This window comes from Oxyura jamaicensis, chromosome 2, assembly GCF_011077185.1.
Source record: "Oxyura jamaicensis isolate SHBP4307 breed ruddy duck chromosome 2, BPBGC_Ojam_1.0, whole genome shotgun sequence".
Taxonomy (NCBI): domain Eukaryota; kingdom Metazoa; phylum Chordata; class Aves; order Anseriformes; family Anatidae; genus Oxyura; species Oxyura jamaicensis.
The window spans coordinates 46,361,135-46,384,693 of NC_048894.1; the positions used below are offsets into that span (position 1 = coordinate 46,361,135).

General features: G+C 42.7%; 1 protein-coding gene across 2 annotated transcripts; it reads right to left on the reverse strand.

The window, feature by feature from the left end:
* Positions 1-422: 422 nt before the first annotated feature.
* Positions 423-21,796, reverse strand: EXOSC7 (exosome component 7). Of its 2 annotated transcripts, none has more exons than XM_035318801.1 (8): positions 21,705-21,796; positions 19,119-19,220; positions 18,378-18,472; positions 14,818-14,983; positions 10,333-10,403; positions 4,634-4,757; positions 3,554-3,709; positions 423-561 (listed from the first exon to the last, which is right to left on the reverse strand). In XM_035318801.1, the coding sequence occupies exons 1-8, from the start codon at positions 21,759-21,761 to the stop codon at positions 457-459; spliced, it is 876 nt and encodes a 291-aa protein (XP_035174692.1). In that variant the 5' UTR covers positions 21,762-21,796; the 3' UTR covers positions 423-456. The 2 variants fall into 2 exon arrangements, with proteins under 2 accessions (XP_035174692.1, XP_035174693.1); XM_035318802.1 differs by lacking the exon at positions 423-561 and adding an exon at positions 630-2,863.
* Positions 21,797-23,559: the final 1,763 nt, after the last annotated feature.

Genomic DNA, 23,559 nt, shown 5'->3' on the forward strand with positions numbered 1-23,559 from the left:
AGAATACTTCCAGTAAGTGCTGCTTTCTTCCTCTCATTAAGAAGAATTATCTGGATGGTGAACAAAAATGTTTTATTGACCCGAAATCTGGCTTGTGCTGCACCAAGGACTCCCCCATGTTCTAAAGGACAGCAGCTGGTCTTCAGAATTGGAACACATGCAAACAGAATTAAGTGGAACCCACACCCGTCACTCTTGAAAACAGACTTGAGCATTTCCCAGGCAATTTCATCAAGTGCTGCCGGTGTGCCTCCTAGGTGCAGACAGTTACCCATGTGGAAAATGTCCCATATTTGCTCATTCACATTAAACTAGAGCTTTCTTTCAGCTTAGTAACATTTAAAAAGCTTTTAGCTGGAAGGGTGTATGTACTGCAACAAGAAATATCCCTTTTCCATATACAAACTGACAAGATTGCACAATCAGTTAAAAACAGTTTTGAACTTTAATAAAGACTCATCCTAGAAATCCAACTTTCTGCCGTGTGGTCCCCAAACTTTCTTCTTCATCCAAAATCTTCTGAAGGGATACGTGCAATGACTTTCCTACTCTCTTTCCTGTCTGCAAAGTAAAGAAAGCAAAACAAGTCTGAGACATATGCTTATCAACAGGAAGACAACTCTCATGGATCACTTTCTTTTGACAAATTTTCCCTTTAATGATTAATATATACCAGCTGGTGTAATAAAAACATGCTTTTAATTAAGAAAAATAATGGTGGTGAAAGTTTCATCTTAATTTGATTAAGTTTTGGAAAAAAATATGCATAAAGGCAGCGCTCCAATTCATCAGAGAAGCATTCCACGATCATCAGCACCTGATCCATGCAACGCTGGATCACCCAGGAGTACAAATTAAGTTCACATCAGGTACAAGCACACATTCAAATTAGGCAGCACATGCAATACGAAGCAGTATGCTTTCTATATAACACACTATCATGTAGCCAGAGATTTTGGTCCACTATTAAAAGCCCAAAATGCACATCGGCTGTATCACCAAAGCAAATTGTGGGCCAGATTCTTTGTTATGCTGCACAATTCTGTACTGTCCGTGGGCCTTGAAGGAGCCAACAGTAGGTTTTCTATGCAGAAATAAACTCCAGCAGTGGAAAACCACCAGGGTTAGCTCTGATACCAGCCCCCACTCTCCCCACAGGCACAAGTGTACTGCAGAAGCTGCAGGAATGAGGAACATCGGGCAGTGCTGAAATAAAGATCTTAAAGCAGCAGTGACCGTTAGTGTTCTCCTGGAGTTCCTACAGATGACCTGAAATACCGGCTCCATACACAGCTGAATAGAGCCCACCCCTCCCTGAACAGCCAACGCCAGGCTGTATTAAACTGAGTTAATCAGTTCCTGATCTCTGCAATTAAGCCTATGCCTGCCATACAGCTGAAAAACCAAAAAGTTCTTTCATTTGTGGTGACAATTCCCAACACTGTGGGTGCACAAACCTTAAAGTGAGGTACATTTCTAACTGAAGAACCAGGTGATAGAATACGGTCCGTAATACCAAAGCAAACCTGGGATGAGCTCTGAGGCAGCAAGGTGGCTGTCAATCCTGAACAGTATGAGTCATGCTAAATAAAAGATGGCACACAAGAATTGCTACTGCTCTGCAATGGGACAAAGACCACAGCAGCACTCCGCAGTCCAGAGGGGTGATGTACTTTGGTCACTCTTCTCCTCAAATGTAGGACAACATCGTTCACACCTGGTCAAAGTGAACGGGAACTCTGTAGAGCTCTGGTGTTGACACAACACATAATGCTGTTGCCATCTTATGCCCACTTGCGTCCCTTATGGATCATAAATTCAGCAGAAAGCCTAACACTGACAGCTTCCCAAAACTTCCCCATGCAACTGCCTTCCTAAGAGACAGGTCCTAGGTACATCTGTTCTCTACCAGCCAGGGAAAGCTGAACAAACCTCCTGACCTGCTGTTAAATCTCATTAGGGACAGGAAGTGTCAAAGAAGAATTATGCAGCTCCTCCACTGGACATTCCCAGTCCCCTCCTCTTTTTTTTTTTTTTCTTTCCTTTGGTACCCTGATCATGCTGCTGTGTTTGAGACAGTCTCAAATAAAACAGAACCTCTCACCTCCCAGAAAACATCTTCGTTTCTTCTCATCAGTTTTCTCCCTCACACCCTCAAGAGAGAAGACTTTATCCAAACCAAGTGAGAGCACAGCTCACTGGGCATTCAGCTTATGCTTTAACTCCTTTCACCAACACAAAAGGACAAGGAGCTCTTGAGTAGAGTAAGACAGTTGGAAGATTTCCAAACACATCTGCTCAGGGTTTAGGTAAGCAGTGTACAGTCTCAAGCACGGCCTGATAGTAGACTAGCAATGGAACCACAGAAGTTCTTTTTCTAGTTAGGGCTCAACGTAGAGCAAAGTTGGTGATCAATGTTTTCTGCATTTGGACATCAGAAAATTTGCATGGGGGCTGGCTTCTACCATGAGCCCGCAGCTGACTTAAACACCCATCTCTCTGTAGCAGCCCTAGACCCAAAGCTTCAAGTCTTGTGAAATTTAGTTAGAATTGGACTCAAAATCCATCCAGGAAGACACATCAGAAGTCCATACAAAGTTTGGTTTCTGTAGGGTGCCAGATCAAAGATAAACCCTGTGCACATCTACCCAGACAACAAGGGGGCTAAGTGACCTCCCTGCATGCAAATAAGCAGACCACTGGTACCACCACGATTAGCACTCTGGACTGACATCACGATACAGTGAACTCCCACATATATTCAGCATGTAATTTCCACTTGAGACCAACTGCTTTCAAACTTGGCTCCGACTTCTGCATTCCTCACTTCCACTTTAGCCATACTAAAATTAGTTCTGGATCTCTAGGAAACGGGGCCAGTTTTAAGTATTTAATTTTCATTCTGACTCAAAAAGTTCAAAACTCATTTCTGTCTGATGCTCAAGGCCAAATCCAGGCATGAGAATTTATATGGGAAGACAGTTTCAAGAAAAGCCTAAAGAAACGTTTACAATGGAATTCTCATGTGGATGTGAAAAACACCCTGATAACAGTATTTTCATGGAGTAGGGGCAGATCAAAAACCCAATAAAGGAGGAAAAAAAAAAAAAAAAAAAAAAAAACAGTAAAGCAAGAACAGAAGCTTATGACAAAACAAATGAGTTGTGCTAGAAGGGAACACCACGTACCAGCCCTTCAAAGTACTACCTCTACTTCTGTGGAGACATTACCATGCTAGGGTTTTTGCTCTGAAAAGAGCAGACTGAAAGTCTTTAGGGGAAATAATGAGATAGGAAACATCTCACAGTTCTGAATTACTTGACTGAAACAAATGTGAGTACAATACATTTCGGAGATATTAAAGTTTTAGATGACTTCCACTCATATGAGATTCTGTTTCAAAGGAACTGTCTGTGACCTTCAACAGGTCCCTTATTCACCTAATGAAAACAACAAGGTCTCTGCTTTTAATGTTCTTACTCTGGCTTCTCATACACCCTAGTTCCAGTTCATCCATTACCATGCAAGACAGCAACTGCTCAGAACTCCTTACCTCCATCATTTCAAAAATGCTCTCAGGATCAAGGCTACCTTTCCCTATTTTCTTCATGCAAGTGAAGGCACCCTTACTGGTGACAGCAATAAGCAGGCTGGCCAAAGAACAGGCTTCTTCCTGAAGGGTAGCATCCACCACATGCCTATATCCAATCTGTAAGTTAATGACAAAAGAACATATTAGTTTGCAGTTGTCCAGGTTCTTTATTAAAAAATTAAACTGTACGCGTAGCTCAGTTAATTATCTACAGCCCCCCATCCTAATCTCATGTCATCTTCGGCAGAGTTCAGAGACTGAGTTGATAGTACAGTACTTCAACAACTTCTGACCACAAATCTCATGTACACACATAACAGAAGTGAGATAAGCATGTCTCTGCTTCAACTTGTTTTCCTCTCTGACCATCCTTTCACTTATATGAAACTCCATATATCCCTTTCACCTCACCTCCAAGGACTGGCTCCCCTACCTTCCAGGTGAAAATAATACATCTTGGGGCTTAGGTGAGGCCCCATTTCAGTGATGGACTTTCTTCTATTTATGCTACTTGCTTAATAAAATATGCCAGACAAGCTTCCCAGTAACCAAGCAAATCACTAACAGATGCAATGGAAAATGCAGCATCCAGCAAAACAACTGTTAGCTGCGTGCTACATATGGAAAAGGAAAGCAAAAACCCACTTGAAAGGACAGTATTGCACCCATGAAAACAGAATTCAGTCCCCAGCAACAAACGCCAGGCAGACCACTCAACTTTTGAGCCTTGCAACAATGCCCATTTGTTTTAACATATTGGAGTATCTACTGCAATGAGTTGAGCAATGAGTAGCTGAAAAATAAAAATTTCTCCTTGCATAAGAGTTTACAAGAATGCATCGAGGGGAAATCTCTAAGTTGGAGGTGGAAAAAAAGCCTTATTCAGTAAAAGCTCCCCCTTAATCAGAGTAATTCCAAGGATGAACAAATGTATACAGAGTGACTGCTTCTGTAGCACAAGTTTTATCTCTAGGGAAAAATAAACAGCAGGTGAAGTTAACAGAAACTGAAGTCTCTAGGTAGAAGGTCAGAAAGGCTTACTTTGCTTAACGTGACAATGCAGGGCACATCACCCACATTAAGTCGAATACAATCATAAGGGTCATCAGAGAGCTCAATTTCTTTAGAGCCTTCTTCATCCTCCAGAACACGCACTTTGGGTATTCTGCAGAAACAAGAGCATGTGCAAAATCATTGTCAGAACAGAGAATGAGTACAGGCGTCGTGCAGACTCAACTCCAAGAAGTGTCCTTTCCTCTGAATGAGGCTACACATTTACAAAAAAAAATCCAGAACGTTATCAGGGTATTAAGAACTCACTCACTGAAAAAAAACTATCTTTAGTGAGAAAATATTCAGGATAAGACTATGTGCATCCTTCAAACTACTCAAATTTAATCTAATTTCTACACTAATACATGAGGAGAGATTCAGTGCTGTCTTTTAGAATTTGCACATTTGAATTCTGAACAGTTCTTTGCACATCTGCCTAGCAAAGCAGGAGAGAAATTGCCACGACTGAACCCATTCATATTGTAGTTCCCGACCTCGCAGACACACGTTAGGTTGTCAGAATTACAGCAATTGCATTGCCTGGGAAAGCCATGACATCACTAGCAAATATAAGCAGTAAAGCAGTTCAAGAAAGAATGACACCAGCTAAGGAGAGGTGGGGAAAGGGATGACCGTAAAATCCTCTCTCTTTAGCAGGTTGAGAAGCCCAAGATCTTCTAATTCTTTAAGAAGCCAGAAGACTTTACTGTTCTAAGGACAAATCTAGAAAAGCAACAGCCAGGGACAAAAACTCATGTAGAAATCCAAGAAATGCTTTCTTCTCAATTGCGAATGACAATTTCTCACAAATGAGCTAGACAGGCTCCTTATCAGTGGTACACACAAAGTATTTGTTATAGCCATTTAATGGGAGTTTCAGAGGATAAGCTAATGCAGCTTTCTTAGCATAACAAATAAAATAATTTACGAAGTTATTTTAAAAGGTTGTATAGAGGGGCTTGGGTTGGAAGGAACCTTAAAGATCATCTAGTTCCAACCCCCAAATTCCAAAAACTTCAGGATCTTCAATACCCTCATTTATCCAGGTGTCCACTAAAATGGAGCACTGACTGAAAGACTTTGCTTTACTGGCCAGCAAAATCTCCACACAGCCCAGCAGAACTGCTCCCACTTTTATGTATTTGCACGTGAAAACGTAAAACATTTCAAGATATCCCTGGAAAGCTAACGCCAGTATCCATGTGGAACGTAACCGCAGTCTGATTTCATGTTAGCACCATTCCAGTAGCATTGTTTCTCATAGCTAGACTCCTGAGGTTACATTCCTTAATGCGTTCTGTACCAAATCTCTTTTAAAGCAAGAGATAGAGACTGACTTTTTCTCCAGGAAAACAAAGTGATTTTTGTTGTTCCCTAGACAAATGTTTTAGTTACTTGTGGCTAGGAACCTGAGAGCCAAGTTCTTCATAACAGCTAACTCTGCTTTAGTAAGATTTCTTACAAGAATGAGCCAAGCTAAAACTAAAACTTTCAGTAAGCAGACAACTATGATGTGTACTTTTTCAGGAAATTCAACTCCAAATGCTTTGCAGTTATGTAACAACCCAGTGGAAATCCATCAAAGCCTATTTTCAAGCTCAATTAAAAACTGATGGAATAAAATCACAAGGTGCCTGCTCCTCGAGCTACACAGGACAATGAACAACACTGGACATCAGCCTAGACAAGGAGTTTACGTGCCAAAACAGTGTTTAAAAAAGAAGGAAGATCAAAAAAACACACAGAAATCCCTGCAAGGAGCTGTATTGGCCACGAACAGACAAGACAGATACACAAATTAGAACTACTGCGAAGGCAAAGAGACTGATCAGATGCAAGCACCATAGTAGCAGGAAAAAAGGGTTTATACACACAAAAACTAAGGATCCAAATGGGCATAGAGTGTTTGTAACACAAAGAGAATTCCCAGAAAATTTGATATTTCCTCTCCCAGCTTACGAAGATTTATCTTAAGAACTAGCTGTACATGTTTACTTCGTAACTTTTATTCTTCTGTTTTGATTCCTGTAAGTAATCAGCGCCGAAATCTGTACAGCAGGACTTAGTCACATAATGAACAATGCTCTTGTCTGCGTGCCGGAGACCCAGATTTAACAACTGCAAGACCTGTTCTACCCTTGCATGCAGGCATCGGTTCTGCCCCTAACACACAGCCCAGAAAAAAAAAGGAAAAAAAGCAAAAAAGCAGAGGACATCTACAAAGCTACTGTGTTATAAACTCAGTAGCTTTTGTCACGTGCCTAGCTTCTGTTGCCTCAGTTGCAACGAGGCGCATTCCACAAGATTGGGTTTAATGCTGAGTCCTGACACGGTGGCTACTCGCACATTTTGCAGTATCTCCCTTCAATCACAGATAAATCCAGCCTTAAGCACTTCGGAGACACAGTTAAGAATAAAGTTTGATATCAGCTATCTTTCACACATGATCTTGATTTAGTTTTTAGAACACAATGAACAATGCAAAACTCCAAGGAGTAAATATTCCCCCACGACAGTCATACTGTCATTGTTCCATGCCTGAAGGGGATACAGTGAGTCAGGCCAGACATAAAAAGGATTGAAATCCCGTAATTCTTGCACAAAATTCCTGATGTTACTCCTATGGATTTACTTAGCCCTAAAGAAAAGTGTGCCATAGCTATTATAAACAAAATAAATGGTTAGGAGCAAGATTTTAAGGATGAAGCTGGGCTTTTCAAATGCCTGTCTGAACATCAGAACAAAAAAATTGTGTCTTCAAAGAAGAAAACAGCAGCCTGAGCTTCCTGCTCTTGGTTTTACGGCTGAAGTCAAAGGCAGACAAAGATCTGAAAATGCTTGCAACAAAAACCTGTAAACAGATTATGAAAGGCAAGTAAGACTCCACGAGGGACACGTATGTCTAGCGAAGTTCAAAACACTTAATCTGAAGTGATCTTCAAATTGACTTCTTGTTTTACTCAAACATCAATATTTTAAGGAGAGTGGGCTGCTACTCTAAACAGCCTTTGTAGCAATCCAAAGAAAATTGAGTATATATGGAGGGAAAGAGGAAAGAAAAGCAGATAAGGACAACAGCTTTTCACTTTGTATTTCAGCTCTGACTTTCTGAGCTTTGATTAGATGAGATGTAATCGTGTTCCCTGCTCAAGTCAATAGACAGGGTTTTCACAGGTCAAAATCAAGATGCTTTGTGTTACATCATAATCGTACCACGTTTTGGTCAGATAGCCTACTTCCACAAGACTGAGGATGACTGCCCACAGATCGTATGAAGGATACAGTTTCCAGAACAATGAAAATAAAGCAGAATCATCAGGACAATTACACCCTCCGTGTTGTCCATTTTCTTTTTATTTTTTATTATTTTTATACGATGTTCTCTCTTTACTCAAAACTAGAACTCTACTTGAAATAAGAAAAAAGGCCATTATCCTACAAATAAAGTATGTGTCTTGGATCTGCAGAACAACCCACATGGGAGCAACTGTTTTAACTACACAACTTTCTCCTCCTGGCAGCCCCCACACGGAGACATAGGCGTTTCTTCCCTTTAGTGTACTGTCAAGTCTTTGTGAGCTAATACATTTGTGACAGTATTTCTTAATGCTACAAAAACAATCTACAGTTAAAAGGTACCGTGGAGAGCTTGATTAAGATGGGAAATTTCTCAGCCACGTATACACGTTGCAGCCTCAGATGGGCTCTCCCCTCCTCCCCAACTTTAAAGTGTGTATAACCTGATACATTGCCTCCGTCTTCAAAAGCTTTATTTCTTCTTCTTGTGAGTACTTCTCCAGCTCTAGTACTGTGCACTGGTTCCCTGATGAATAAACAAGAACTATGCCACTGACTTCAGCAGATCTTTAATTTACAGAGAAAACAATTTGAGATCCACTTTAAAACATTTGTGCCTCTAAGAGTCTAATGTTTGCACCTCTTTGAGCTGTTTTTGCTATGTAAGATTTTTTAAGCAAAGCCATTCACTTGTTTCTTTCTCCAGGGTAGTACAAAGCTCTATATTCCCTTTCATCTATAGATAATGAAGATAAAAATTAGAAAAATATTAAATATTGTTGAATGCATTAAAAAAGCATTTGTATCAATGATTCTACTAGATTTTATTTTTCCATTCTTTGAACTAAAATGCATGAATGTCCTGGTTTCAGCTAGGATAGTTAATTTTCCTCCTAGTGGCTGGTATGGTGCTGTGTTTTGGATTTAGGATGGCAATAATGTTGATAACAAACTTATGTTTTAGTTGTTGCAGAGCAGTGCTTACAGTAACCCAGGGACATTTCAGCTGCCCTTATCACCCTGCCTGTGAGGAGTCTGGGGTGCACAAGAAGCTGGGAGGGGACAGAACCAGGACAGCTGGCCCAAAGTGGCCAAAGGGATATTCCATACCATATGGGGTCGTGCTGAACAATTAATACAGGGTGGCTGGCTGGCGTGGGAGGGACTGCTGCTTAGGGACAGGCAGCAGTCAGTGGGTAGTGAGCAATTGCATTGTGCATCACCTACTTTGCGCATATTATTATTATTTCTCTTCCTTTTCTATCCTATTAAACTGTCTTTATCTCAACCCGCAAGCTTTTACTTTTTTCCCCCCAATTGTCTCCCTGCTATGTGTGCATGTGAGCAAACAGCTGTAGGGTGCTGAGCTGCCTGCCACAACAGTCCTTTTGGCACCCAACATGAGGCTTGAAAAGGTTGAGATAATGACAGATCTGACCATAGCGTGTTAAAACAGAACTGTTAAAAGCATTAGATCAGTTTAATCACAATGTTGCTAAGCAAAAGTGCTGATTTTTTTGATCTCAGGTCTGCTGTGCCTGTTTTCCGAACTGTGCTATATAGCACATGACTTACTGTACATGTTCCCTGTCGTGCTGTTTATCATTTCTGGGGGCTGGTTTAAGGTTATTACTTTGCTGTACTGTGTAACACTGGCTTATGATATGAGAAAATGAGACTAATTTGGTATTTGTACAGAGCATGGCCGTCACCTCCATACTTCAGAAACCATATCTCAGAAACTACTAATAATTACACCTTTTACTTTTTCTCCTCAGGAAGCCAATTGGGGGGTGGGGGGAGGGCAAGAGGGGATACTTTTCACCACTTCTTCAAACTCCGTTTCTCCTTTACCTTCCCCTTCTCCTCCAGGCTCTCTAGTTAGTCTCCTCCATAGCTCTCTAGTTACCACAGGTCTTCAAAACTTTGAATATCATTGGGATGTTCAAACCAGCACATTCCTATTGTTATGTCTCCTGAATGGGTTTCAGGTTTTGTTTAAAGGTTAAATAACTAATTAAGAATGCCATCCAGAGATCTGGACATCAGTAAATACTCCATATTTTAAACTCACATGGCATCAACACAAAGGCCTCCCACTACTCACAACAAAACCATATGGTCAATACAATTTTTTCCTGGATCTGGCTACAGAACAAGACTTCTACTGAGAACCCCATCGTGCATGTAACGCAGCTCAACACTGGATTATTAGAAACAAGTAAAGACATTAGCTCATGTTACACGCTTGCAAACAGACTATCTTTTATCCAAGTTTAAGTTGCCTTAGGTTTTTCTTAAATATATTAAGCATAAAAATGCTTAGCTCACAGAAAGTATTTCTCTTCCCGTGCCACTTCCACTCACATGAAAGGAGATCTGTGCTTTACCTTGTGTTAAAGAGAGCTGCCTTCACCGCAACAGAGATTGCATCAAAGAGGTTCCCACCACACTCCAGTAACTGGGGAGGAAAAGAAGAGTCTCTTTAAAAGGTACTAAACTGATTTTTCTTTAAGTCAAGTCTTTATTTTACTTAAATTTACTTGAAAAAGCACAAAATTAAGAACAAGAATAGGTTAAAAAGTTGTCTTTAAAGCCTATGACAAATAAATTCCAAATACAAAACTAAGATTTCAGTTGACTGTATGATGCACAGAAAATAGAAGAGTTACAGCACTTTGTAGTAAAATTAATGATAACATCTAGTAATAGAAGCTGAAATCACCACTGTTCTTGTTCTTCTGCTGTTAAGTCTCTGAACTAGACTATGACCAGAATATTTCTGATAATACTCAGCACATTTGTTCTTTCATGTTAAGACAAACCATCTTCTATACTTTATTTCAATAGGGAATCTTTTCAAAATAGTTTTCATACAAGCAATGCCAATTCTCACCCAGAACATTGTATGAAATTATATAATAAAGTTATAAAGGAAGCTAATTACACAAAGTATAGTTTCAAAGGCACATCTTGATTTATTCTCTATTCTTTATGGAAAAGGAGTCATCTTCAAGTTTCTCTTGAAGCTGAAAAAGATCGAAGAAAATCCTCATTTCAAAGGCGACTTGTTGATAATACTATTGCTTGAATCAAAGCCTATGGAGGGAACCTAGCTTAGTTTCTTCCCACTGAGATCAGGAGAACGACCAAGTAGAAGATCAGCACTGCATACAATATAAAAAGGCAGGGCTCCTGTAACCACTGCTGCTCACAGGCTGGCAGACAACTCAGAGATGTATTTGGTGACAGCCTAGTGATAGTTCTCTGACAAGCTCCATTCTGAGCTTGTCCTCAGCCAGCACTATTCTGTCAACACACACGTCCCCAGCAAGCCCTGGAAACTACACCGATAAGAACATACGTATGCTTCTCCGCTACATCCATCTATGCTGGACAATGAGAGCAAAACTAGTTTTACAACACTGATTGTATTGATTGTTCCTCAAAATTTATTTAAGGAGGAGATAAACTCCCACACAGGGGACAAATCATAAATCAGATATTCTAGAAAGACAGCTTATTTTTATGAAGACAAACTGAATCGTGTAAAAGGAATGACAAAAGTTGGGATAGAAAACTAATACAAAGGTGATCAAATTATTTCTTTCCAAACAGCTGCTGGATACAGAGAGGTTAACTTGCCACTTTCAGTCATTATTGGATTTTACTGGATAACTCAATAAACTCACAATACGTTTGTTATTAAAACACAATAATGGGATGTGCCTGTACTGTTGCCAGGGTTATGTTCAGGCTGCTTTTCTAAAGCCTTTTCTATATTACAGTGGCACCTACAGGCTAGGAACAAAGCCTGTATCAAGCACAGTACAATAATTCCCTGCACATAAATGAAGGCTGAAGCCTGTTGTGCAGAGATTCCCCTCCAACCCACTCCATTTTTACTTTTTAGGGGTTTTGTTTGTTTTCAAAGGATTGAAGAAAGCCTGCACAACTCTGAGTTTTGGGAAGCAAAAGAGTTTCTAGAAAGGGCTCACTTCTAATTTACTAATAAGCAAACCAGAAAGTTATCATGGGTGGAAAACCAGAAAATGTTGTAAACCTTGCCTTATTTAGTGAAGGTTTTCCTCAAAAAGGACAGATTTATAAGTTGTTGGCTTTCTTTCCTCTAAACAGTGCTGAGGCAAGGTGGGGATAGAAAAGATGAAGAAATCCTCTGAAGGATGCTCAGCAGTGAACCAGCAGAATTTCAACAGAACCTAATGCACCCTCCCTAACACCCAAGCACACAATGTAACACGAGGCAGGGAATGCAAAGAGATTGCACAGCTTCAGTTCTCCTTGCTCGGTATGACAGGCTGCTGGTGCAAACTATGTGAAGAAGGCTATACATGTGTCAAAAACAACCCCCTAAAAAACTCCTAAAAGCTTATTTCAGGTATCAGTAACTTGGAAGGGGAGAAAAAAAGACAAAGAGAGGGTGAGAACACGCTGTAGCTTTGCAGTACTGTGTAACTCACACTTCCAAAGAGTTTGCATGCTCACGAATGCAAACATGTCCTGTTATTAAGAATGCATGTATTTTGAAATGTCAAACTACATTTTCTTGACCTTTAATTCATGTGTGTGCAGAATGGTGGTGGTGAGCAATCAGTCTGCATCTTCGCAGTGTCTGGTTCAAGTTTCCTTTTTTCCCAGTCTCACTACACACAATTAAAGCACTTCTCAACTACACTGACCACCAGAAAATCAAATATGAGAGATGTTTTCAATCTACAAGCTGCATGACTGTGCAAACTATCACTATTTTCTCTTTTGAGCTTGCATATCTCAAATTTTATTGACACACAGGAGCTCAATATAGATGCCTTGATCAATGTGTGCATGGCTAAATCACATAGCAACGGAGTACCTCCAGCTTCATAATTCTTTTTAGGGGTTTTTGTCTGTCAGAATAAGAGACTTGGAAACAAGCTTTTCCATCTGCCCACAAGGTACCAGTATTTTGAAACTTAAGACAGATTTATGACTTATTTTCCCTCCTACTTAACTATGCAACACAAACACTTCCATGAATTCTGAAGTACAACATTATCCAAAGGACTCTCAATGATCAGTTATTAGATATAGAACCTGCCTCCCTCAAAAGATGAATAATAAGACAAAATATTTTATATTAGCACAAGTGTCACACTTCTACCATCAAAATAGAGTTCTAGAGCAATCACTCAGCAAGAAAAGCTTCGTGAAAATACATAGGTATCAAGTGCCTACATCAAGTATAAACTATCACAAATGTGATACGTACATCTTCTACTTGGAAAAGGAATTAGTACAAATACCTCACAGAAGTATTAAAGTGCAGATGCCGGGGTAGGGGGAGGAATAGAAGAGTTATGTTAAAAGTATCTTGTTTTATCTAACCCAGCAGCTCTTCAATTGCTCTCACAAGAAATCTGCAGATGACACTGAAAGCCTCATCAACTTTTGAGTCCTAGTTATGAACCTACAACAGATTCTTTGCTGGTACTGTAAACGCAGCTAAATAAAATATAACGCATACCACAGGTCTTGCCGTTTGTAATTCTGATACAACTAGTAGCATGTAAACACCAAGGTTGTTTTCCTCTGTAGCTGTGGAGAATCTCAAAAGATTTGTCCAGGACAAATCAGATAACGACCAGTTATATTTCACACAACAGTTACAGGGAATTATATCTGCAGCAGTCAGCTTTATTATGTCTTTGTTTATGCTGCAGAAGCAGTACGTTGCTTAAATAAGCACTGCATTTAATATTCTGTACCTCTGCTTGTAATAACCTAGCAACTCAAGGTCACGGTGTGATTTCTCAGAACTAGCACTTCATCCTCTATTAAACTATGCCAAGCTCCAAGAAGCTGGTTTCTAGGATTGTTAAAGCTCTCAGCAGTGGTACGTATTTGATCATGCTGTATTTGGACTGTCACGTTAAGTACCATGCCTATTGTAATTAGGCTAATGTATTGCTCTTTAAAAACTTAGTGGACTAATTTTTACATTCAAGTTTCAGTCTACATGTTCCTGTTTTGTTTAATAAAACCCTGTTTTTTTGTTTTGTTTTGTTTTCTTTGGCAATGCAGCTTAACATTTAGTAAATCATTTCATAGACATTTATTCCAGTGAGTAATATCTCTCAACATGTTTTCAGTTACAAATTTGACAAATGGAAACTCAATTTTGGACCAGTAAGAGTTGGAAACAGAGATCAGGAGAGTCTGACTTATGGTCTTCTATTAAATTCCCGTGACAGAGAACTAAATACAGCATTGTTTGGAAACTGAGCTGCTGCATGCACAAGATTTACATGCACAAAATTCAGTTTCCATTTTTTAATGGGCACAAATATTCAGTTTCTCTTCTACATTCACTACATGTATACAACTTCCATCAAATATTGCCTAGGCCAAATGTAACTTTTGCCAGAAAGGTTTCTGCATTACTTCATTGACTTAGTAGTGATTATAGGACAAAGAAGCAGACAGTAGGAACAGTTATGTTAGGGCTAACATACATCCATGCTCAATTATGTTTGTTTGAATGATACATTCACTTGGAAAAAAAGTTCAGCTGTCTTGAGCTGCAATTTCCTTGTGCGTGTAAGATTACTGATTTTTATGGGAGACAGATTTGGAGTATTCAGTGCTGTATTAGCTCTGCAGCGGAGCAGCACCACCCAGAAGAGCAGAAAAAGAGGAAGCAAGAAGTAGGGATTAACTATGATAGGTAGATTCACAAGAAAATGGCCTTCCATGCTGTGAAGTATGATGTCACATTATGAGAAGCATTTTTATATGAAAATACACATGGCTATGCTCAGTCACCCAGTGCCTTGAAAACCTCCTCGAACCTTATTAGTTTTCGTTTCCTTACTTACCAGTACATCAACATAGAGAACCCAGCAGTGCTCTCTAGGATTAATACAAAGAGATTTCAGGTCTACACTCCCTTCACTGCTAAATATCCTGTAGAGTGTATTTGCTATCTCTGTGCCAAGTTCTTCTCCTCCCCGGCCTTCAAATTCGGGAGTAGCATTTGCAGAACTAGATAAAGAAAGGAAATAAAATACTTTCACTTCTGAAGCTGCCAATGTCCAAAGAACATTTCTTAAACGTGAAATACTGGAAATATCCCCATGGATTTATTTTTCAAGAATAAGTACATCACCTGTGAAGAAATTATTCCCATTTTGCGTAAGAAAATGTTTTAATGCAGATAATACATCTATATTTTGTTACTAAGCGATACTAATTAAATTCCACTACTATCTTCATTTCCTAAGGCAATATTAAAGCTGTTGAATTCTCATGGGACTAGTTCTTTAGCACTCTCATCTTCTATCACCTCAATCCTTTCAAGAAAAAGAAGTGAGAGAAAATTGTACTAAGTTCAGAATGGCTAACAAGGCAGCCTGTTAGAGATGAATGTGAAATTAATACGGTAAGAGAGTTAGGTAAGAAGGTAATTAATAAGGTAAGAAGAGAAAGATGTGACACTAAGACAAGTAGAATACGCAGAACTGACATGACTGCCTGGCCTTAATTGGTAATTTCTTTTGGTGAGTGTACTCTCTGCTACCAAGACACTTACAGACAGCAGCTCATTATTTTCAGCAGCTGCTGCTTTTGGATAGGAACAACTAAAGAGCATTTTTTTTCCAAAAGGGAACTGACAAAAAAGTGTGTGGTATTTATTTCCCCAATTCCAACACAGGAAACTTTGATTATGAGGTCATGCAATAAGTGCTTGGGTGCTGGGACCTTGTTCACAGCCAAGTGGAAAACAACAACCCCATGAAACTCCAAGTCACAATGAAATAGAGCAGAAATGTCCAGAGATGAGCACACAGCAAAATAAACAAATATTCTGAACCTAGCCCCCTACTGTAGAGAAAAGGCAAGAGCATTTTCAAAAAATAGACCTGTGGCAAACATGGCAGATCTTGTTTTTAAATAAACTAGTCAGATCTCCCCCAAAACTCATTTCTCTTTACAGAACATGGGAAAGGAGGAGATCCCATAGAAGCTGTTTGATGATACATTCAAAATCTGTAAAAGACAAACCTTGAACCCTACTGGCTGGGCACCTCTCAGTGCCAATTTCTCACGTACATTTTGTATCGATATGATGATAAAAATCCTCAGCTTTCTTCCAACACCAATGCCACAGGAACGTGAACATACAGCAGAAAATACACTCTTGGAACAGAATCACTTCATCTTTAAAAAACAATCAACTAAAGACCCACGTTATCTACTTATGACTTCGAACATCAACTGCGCTGTGCCAACAAGACTGCAGAGCCTATAAGGAAAATCCTTGCCATACAGTAATTCTCCCAACTTGTTCTTTGGCAGAACTGACCAAAATTCAGAATGGCCCGAAGAGCTACTGGATTTTAGAGGAGTTATTTGCTGCTTCTATAAACAGACAGCACACGCTGAAAAGGTGAATATTATGGCCAATCAAGCACCGACCTATGCTTCCAGACCACATTTACGACACGAGCAAGCACTGCAAGCACGACACTATTATTTGCAGTGGCATTAATATTAGAAACTGATTTTAGAAGATAGGGCCATATCCAAGTATAACTTAATTCTGGGAATATAGCCAAGTCAGGCCTTTAGGCTGTACTGAAGGAGCACTTATTCACAGAATCTGTTTTTTGCAGGTTAACTAGACCATTCTATTTAAACTGTTCTGTTTAAAGTACGGTTATGCAAGCATTATGCTTCCAACGATAAATTGAAAAAAAATATATAAATCTCAATCTAAACCTCATTATTTCTAAACACAAATTCCACCAAATGCTGTAGCTTTTAAATATGAATGGCTGCTTTCTTTGACAGTAAGAAGAACATAGGACCTAACTGGAAAATAATTGCAGGTTTGGCTGCATCATAATTCCAATACTTTTAACGCTCCAGTTCCTTACAATCAAAATGAAATAAAGAAATAATGTTGGCAGGGTACTAATAACTATTTGGTAAACACTGCCACCCAACGCTCACAGAATATTGCAGTAATTTTCACTGGGTAAAATCTGAAAGAGGATTGCCAAGCACACAAATAAATGAAAAAGCCAAAAAGCTTGTTTTATGAAACACAGAAAGAACTTAGTAGTGGCCAGGGTGAGCACAGGGAATTTCTAATCTGAAACAGAATATAGTTTTTGAAAACTTTCAAAACTATTTCAGCGTCACATCACACAACAATCAAAAATCCTTCTAAAGCACAAATATGTTTCTGCCACAGAAACCTGCTTTCAAAATCCCTTGTTACCAGTAAAATCCTTTCTTTCACAGTAAATACTTCCCCTGTTATTCAATGGAAAATGAACACTTGCTGCTCAAGCCCTTAAAAAACTATCATCTACAACGTAAGTAATTGTAACAGAGATAATTAAACAAAAGACCATCTCTGAGGCCAAACCAGATATATAGGTTGTAACAACTTGCGCTATCTGCACTTTACAATTACTCTAAGGCTAACTTAAAATCAAATTGGTTTTCAACTCCCAGTTCAGATTAACAGTAAATACGTAGTTAGCATACAGAGACAGATTTCCATTGCACTGAAGACAAAAGATAAACTGGATTTTCCCCAGTAAGCTCACAGCTTCTTTCCTGGTCTACAAAGACTTCATTACAGAGAGGATATTCTTCACATAGAGCTGTATTTACTTTATTGGTTTAAACACCACAAAAGCCAAGTAGAACACCTAAGAACTTCACCACACAAGGTGGTGTATCAAATTGTGCTCCGTTACTACCACCCAGTGGCAGCCTGGAAAAGCATCAGAGTACTGAAGGCATCTCATTTCCCTATACGGGGAACAAGCTGCTCTCACTTCACATTTTGTCTTGTGGATCTTCCTTGAAGCTAGAAGTCACCCTTCCCTCCTAGTGCAAGCATGGGGGTAGTGACTATCCTCTAAAATTTAGGCTTTTGGTCTGTGCTGTTAAAGAAAGTGAGGACTACATATTTCTAGAACTGACAAGATCCATTAATAGTGCTGCACATCTCCCTCCCAGCCCCATACTTGGAATACTTCATTTCTGAAAGAGATTTTCTATATTCAAACACTGTAACAACAACAAAAAAAGGGCAACTGACATTATACCCATGAAATCATGTTAAATAGATGTAATTGAACCATTATTCTTTCCCAGCTGTAGTGATGCTATGCAATTTGGGGTTGTTTTATTTAACTTGGTTCTTTAACTCCTACTGTTTTGCTTATTTTGGTTTTGCAGAACAAGCAGAAAGTTTCTAAACATTCACCATTGTTAAAACTGTGAAACAAATTGCTACAATTATTCTGACCCTTGCAGCAGGTTAGTGCAATGAAGCTAAAAATTTCAGAAGAATGTTATTTGGAATAAATGACTAATGACATTTTAGATCGATTACCTTTTCTTCTAGTATACTAACCAGTCAACGAAGAATTCCAGATAACCTTCATCTGGTTTCTCCAGCTTCGGTGTCCCCATTTCAGCTTTTACACCTACCAAGACATCAGTGTGTCCCTGTTAAAACAGAAACGTGTCACACAATTAGAACCATATTCACAAGACTGGTTAATTTAGATGCCTACAGCAAGCTGACATTTCCACCTAGTTGGTTCTCATTGCTAATCCTTCTATCACAGCAAACTTAAAATCAGTTTAGTGTTTGTTTTTGAAAAAGGAAAGGCTTTAGAAGAAGAACATTATGCCTAGGGAACTTCTTCAAATAATTACCACGCATATCAGCTTTCTTTAGAAGACACTGTTATATCCAAGACTTGTTATCCTTCTTGTTCTGGAAACAGCTACAGCTGCAGAACCTTTATAATACTTCAAAAAAATCTATTTATTTTCTTTACATCAACAGATGCCAGAAGTAGCTTTGCTTCTCTGTAAAGGCACAGAGCTATTTTTTCCTGTGACCACAACAGTGGTTTCGTTTTTCCAAAATTACACAGCAGCTTACAGGTACTCCGCAATAAATCCAGCTCCACTGGGTTAAGCTGGCCTGAATGACTTATATATCCTGCCATTATTTCCCTAACCCACTGTCGCAGTTAGTGTTGTGCATATGACACACACAGACACATCTACAGACAGCAATGGCTTATCTTAAAAGTCCAATAAGCCAGCAGTTTCATCAGCAGTGTACAAGAAATTCACCTACCAGCTTCACTCTCGCAGATCCGCTTGTGTTTGACACAACATCTGTTTCTACTTCTGCACACCTGTAATCTTCGCAGCCACGGCCGTCTACACGCAGGTCCTCCTAAGTACGACAACCGATGTGTTTTGCTTAAGGGAAGCACCAGTGCAAAGTGGAAATAAGAATTTGTGATTTTAAAGTTTCCTTTTCCCACGCCAACCACAGCAGTGAAGACAAATATAAAATTAATGGCTCATAGTTTCATCACCAACTTCCACATACAAGTGCAACAGAACCAACTGCACTTCTCCGTTCACCTCTTGTCTGTATAGAGCTTGCAACAAGCGCTCTGTGTGCAGACCTCAACTCCTGCACTAAGTCCCTCAGGTTTCAAGAGAAAGCTGCAGAGTACAGAAGTGTCAAGGTCTTCACTTTAAAAGGTATTTTATTTAACACAACATGGGTCTTCGTTGTGATGCCCGAGTTTTCTACTTTTAGGTATGTATTTAGGACCCAGCAGACAAAAATACCCACCAGCCTTCAAAATGTTTTTGTCTGCTTGCATTTCAAGCACACATTGATTTGCACAGCTCAGATGCTACAAAGCTCATCCCCATAAAAGCAGTTTTCTCCACTGTGAAATACAGAATCAGAGAATAGCCAACATTGGAAGGGTCCCCTGAAGCTCATCCAGTCCAACCTCCCTGCCGAGCAGGACCACCTAGAGCACACTGCACAGGATGGCATCCAGGTGGGTTTGGGGTATCTTCCAGAGGAGACTTCACAAAGACTTCACAGGAGACTTCTCTGTGGGCAACCTGTCCCAGTACTCTGTCACCCCCACAGTACAGAAGTGCCCCCTCATATTCAGCCAGATCCTCTTGTGCTTCAGTTTGTGCCCATTGTCTCTCATCCTGTCACTGGGCACAACTGAAGAAAGACTGGCTTCATCCTCTCAACACCCTCCCCTCAGATATTTATACGCATTAATGAGGTCTCCCCTCAGTCTTCTCTTTTCCAGGCTAAACAGGCCCAGTTCCCTCAGCCTGTCCTCATACGACAGGTGCTCCAGTCCTCTCATCATTTTTGTAGCCCTCCTCTGGACTCATTCCAGTAACTCCATGTCCCTCTTGTAACGGGGAGCCCAGAACTGGACACAGGACTCCATGTGTGGCCTCACCAGGGCTCAGGTGAGGGGGAGGATCACCTCCCTTGGCCTGCTGGCAACAGTCTTCCAAACGCAGCCCAGGATACTGTTGACCTTCTTGGCCACAAGAGAACATTACTGACTCGTGGTCAGCCTGCTGTCAACCAGGACTCCCAGGTCCCTCTCTGCAGAGCTGCTCTCCAGCATGTCAGCCCCCAGCCTGTACTGGTGCTTGGGGTTATTCCCCCCTTGGTGCAGGACCCTGCACTTGCCCTTGTTGAACTTCATGAGGTTCCTCTCAGCCCAACCCTCCAGCGTGTTGAAGTCCCTCTGAATGGCAGCACAGCCCTCTGGTATCAGCCACTCCTCCAAACTTTGTGTCATCAGCAAACTTGCTGAGGGTGTGCTCCGTTTCATCATCCAGGTAGTTGTAGGAATAAGTAGAACAACACTGGGCCCAGCACTGACCCCTGGGGGACACCGCTAGTTACAGGCCTCCAACTAGACTCTGCACCACTAAGCACAACCCTCTGAGCCCTGCCATCTATAGCCAGTTATCTATTCCCCTCACTGTCCACTCATCTGGGCCACACTTCCTGAGCTTGTCTGTGAGAATGTTATGGGAGACAGTGTCAAAAGCCTTGCTGAAGTCAAGATAGACCACGTCCACCGCTCTCACCTCATCTACCCAGCTACACATCTCATCACAGAGGGATATCAGATTGGTTAAGCATAATTTCCCCCTGGTGAATTCATGCTGACTATTGCTGATCACCTTATCCTCCACAAGCTTGGAGATGACCTCCAGGATGCGCTGCTCCATCACCTTTCCATGGATGAGGCTGACTGGCCTGCAGTTGCCTTTTTGAAGACTGGCATGACACTGGCTTTCTTCCAGTCCTTGCAGGCACTTCTCCTGCTCTCCACGACCTACATTTTATCTAGTCTGCAGAAAGTACAGTCCTCTCTGTATGTAATCATTACTCCTCTCCAAACTAAAACAGGGGAGATCTAGATTAGATGTTAAGAAAAAAAATTTTTACTGTGAGGGTGGCGAGGCACCAAAACAGGTTGCCCAGAGAAGCCCGGTCCCTGGAGGTGCTCAAGGCCGGCCTGAACGGGGCCTGGCAGCCCGCTCTGGTGTGAGGCGTCCCTGCCCGGGCAGGGGGGTGGAATCAGATGATCTCAGAGGTCCCTTCCAACCCACCAGACTGGGCCCATCCTTGAGCAGGGATGGGGCACCCACAGCTTCCCCGGGCAGCCTGTGCCGGTGCCTCACCGCCCTCTGAGCGAAGGACTTCTCCCTTATCCCTCGCTTCTACACCCACAGCTCGGAATTACCTACGTCCTCTTTGCCCAGCAGGGCACCTCCCGGCGGCGCGCCTTCCCCCGCGAGGACCCCCCGGCCCCCGGCGCCGCGCGGCGAAGCCCCGTGCCGGAGAGCCCCGGCGGGGCGCTACCTGCACGCCGTGCACGATGTACAGCTTCTCCGCCTCGCTCAGCCGCACGGCCGCCATCGGCCCCCCGCACCGCCGCCTCCCCGCGGCTTCCGCTTCCGGCCCCCTCGCGGCCTGACAGCCCCCTCCCGGGGGGACGGGGCTCTGCGCATGCGCAGCGCGCAGCGGGCGGGAAACGGCCCGGGTCGGCGCAGCGGCCGTTGCCCCCTCCCCCCGCCCGCCCCTCGCTGAGGTGATGGCGGGGCGGCGAGAGGGGCTTACCTCAGGGAGAGGTTTGAGAGCCCCCCCCGGCCCTGCCCCTGGGGAGGCAGCGTGGTAATTAAAAGCGTGCCAGGCGTTAATTACGGGGTTTGTTCTCTTTGCAGCGGCCTGCTGAGAGCCCCGCGAGGAGGAGCGGTTAGCGGAAGGTTCACGTTCCTCACGCAGCTCCTGTGCACCACCTCCAGGCTGCTCTAGAGCCCCTCACAGGTCTCGTCCTGATGCTCACCCGCTGGGCAAGGCCTTGCGTGACCGTGCCGCCACAGCTCCTGCAGGTGCCTCCAGATTATCAGGCTCCTCTCGCCATTAAATGTGCGGGGTGCTGGCGGCTGTGCCCGGAGGAGGGACCACGACATACCGGGAGCAAGCCTGTGGTGTAGAAGGTGCTTGGGAGTCTCGCCCTGCAGCACTTGTGGTGGGCTGTACAGCCACTAGCAGGTGCGTCTCTGGGATGTGTCCCGCAGCTCACCTGCATCCCAATCCCTGTACACCGGGATCACTGCGTGGTGGTGGCGGCTGACCCCTTCCCAGCAGGGAGAGCAGGCAGTGGACCCTTGGGTGGCTCGCCCTCCCCTCTGACCTGGGGAGGTGAGCAGGGCCAGGTGATAGCAGCCACCATGTGGGAGAGGGGCCAGGGTCACACGCCCTCCCTTTGTCTGGCCCCACAGAGCAATCCTTAGGTCCTAATATTCTGTGCTGTGAGCAAAACAGTGGGAAGTGGAAATTGATAAGTGCCTTATGAACTTCCGCCCTGCTCTGACCTCAAGTGTTAACGCAGGCACGCTGTGTGATTCCCAGTGAGAGCACTAGTATTGTGGCTTACGGCCATAAATGCAAGCCCTAAATGCAAGGAAAGGGTGATGTTTTTCCCTCCCTTTCCGCCATCCCAGCCTGGAGCCTACCTAATGTGGGTCAAATCCTTGCACGGTTCAAAGCCCAGCTAGCTGGTCTGCACCATACGCATGCAAACAGAAGTCTTCCAGAGGCTCGGGTTTTCCAGAGGCTCGGGAGTTCCAGGTCCCGCTCACCATTTCTTCAGGGGTGTCAGGAGGCATCCTCTCCCTGCGGAGACTGCTTCTTGGTGTGTTTAAAATCCTTTTTCTAAAGAAAGGCAAGCCCGGAGGTTATCAGACAGGACAGCAGCAGTGGATCCCCTCTAGGGATGGTGAAGCAGTGACTTTTTGCCTAACCTCATTACGGTAGACGGCAACACGCAGTGGCTAAAATTAAAACACCCCAAACAACCAGACCCAGCGCGGGGGGAGCCACCCGGCGCTCCCCGATTCACACCACCACGGGCAGCAGCGGCTCGCCCCGTGCTTGCCGCCGGCGGTGGGAGCCGCAGCGCTGCCCCCCGGCCCCCAAATTTTCCAAAAACCCCCTGAATTTATCCCATTTATCCCTCGGCCAGCCGCGGCAGCGCGGGCAGGCGCGCAGAGGGCAGGCGGGGCCCTGCGGCAGGCGGCCGAGCCGGGCCGGGCTGAGCCGAGCGGAGCCGGTGGCGGAGCCGCTGCCCGCCCTGTGCCCGTGCCCCGGGGCGGGGCGGGGAGGGACCGGGGCCGGGGCTGGGAGCGGGGCCGGGGCCGCCGCTCGCTTCCTG

What these genes read in the sequence shown, in the direction of transcription:
- EXOSC7 (XM_035318801.1), bottom strand. Translation starts at nt 21,761, where the DNA reads ATGGCGGCCGTGCGGCTGAGCGAGGCGGAGAAGCTGTACATCGTGCAC. An exon ending in CTGGAATTCTTCGTTGACTG is followed by an intron (nt 14,984 to 18,377) that starts GTTAGTATACTA and finishes TTCTTTATCTAG; the next exon opens with TTCTGCAAATGCTACTCCCG. An exon ending in GCATTGTCACGTTAAGCAAA is followed by an intron (nt 3,710 to 4,633) that starts GTAAGCCTTTCT and finishes ATTAACTTACAG; the next exon opens with ATTGGATATAGGCATGTGGT.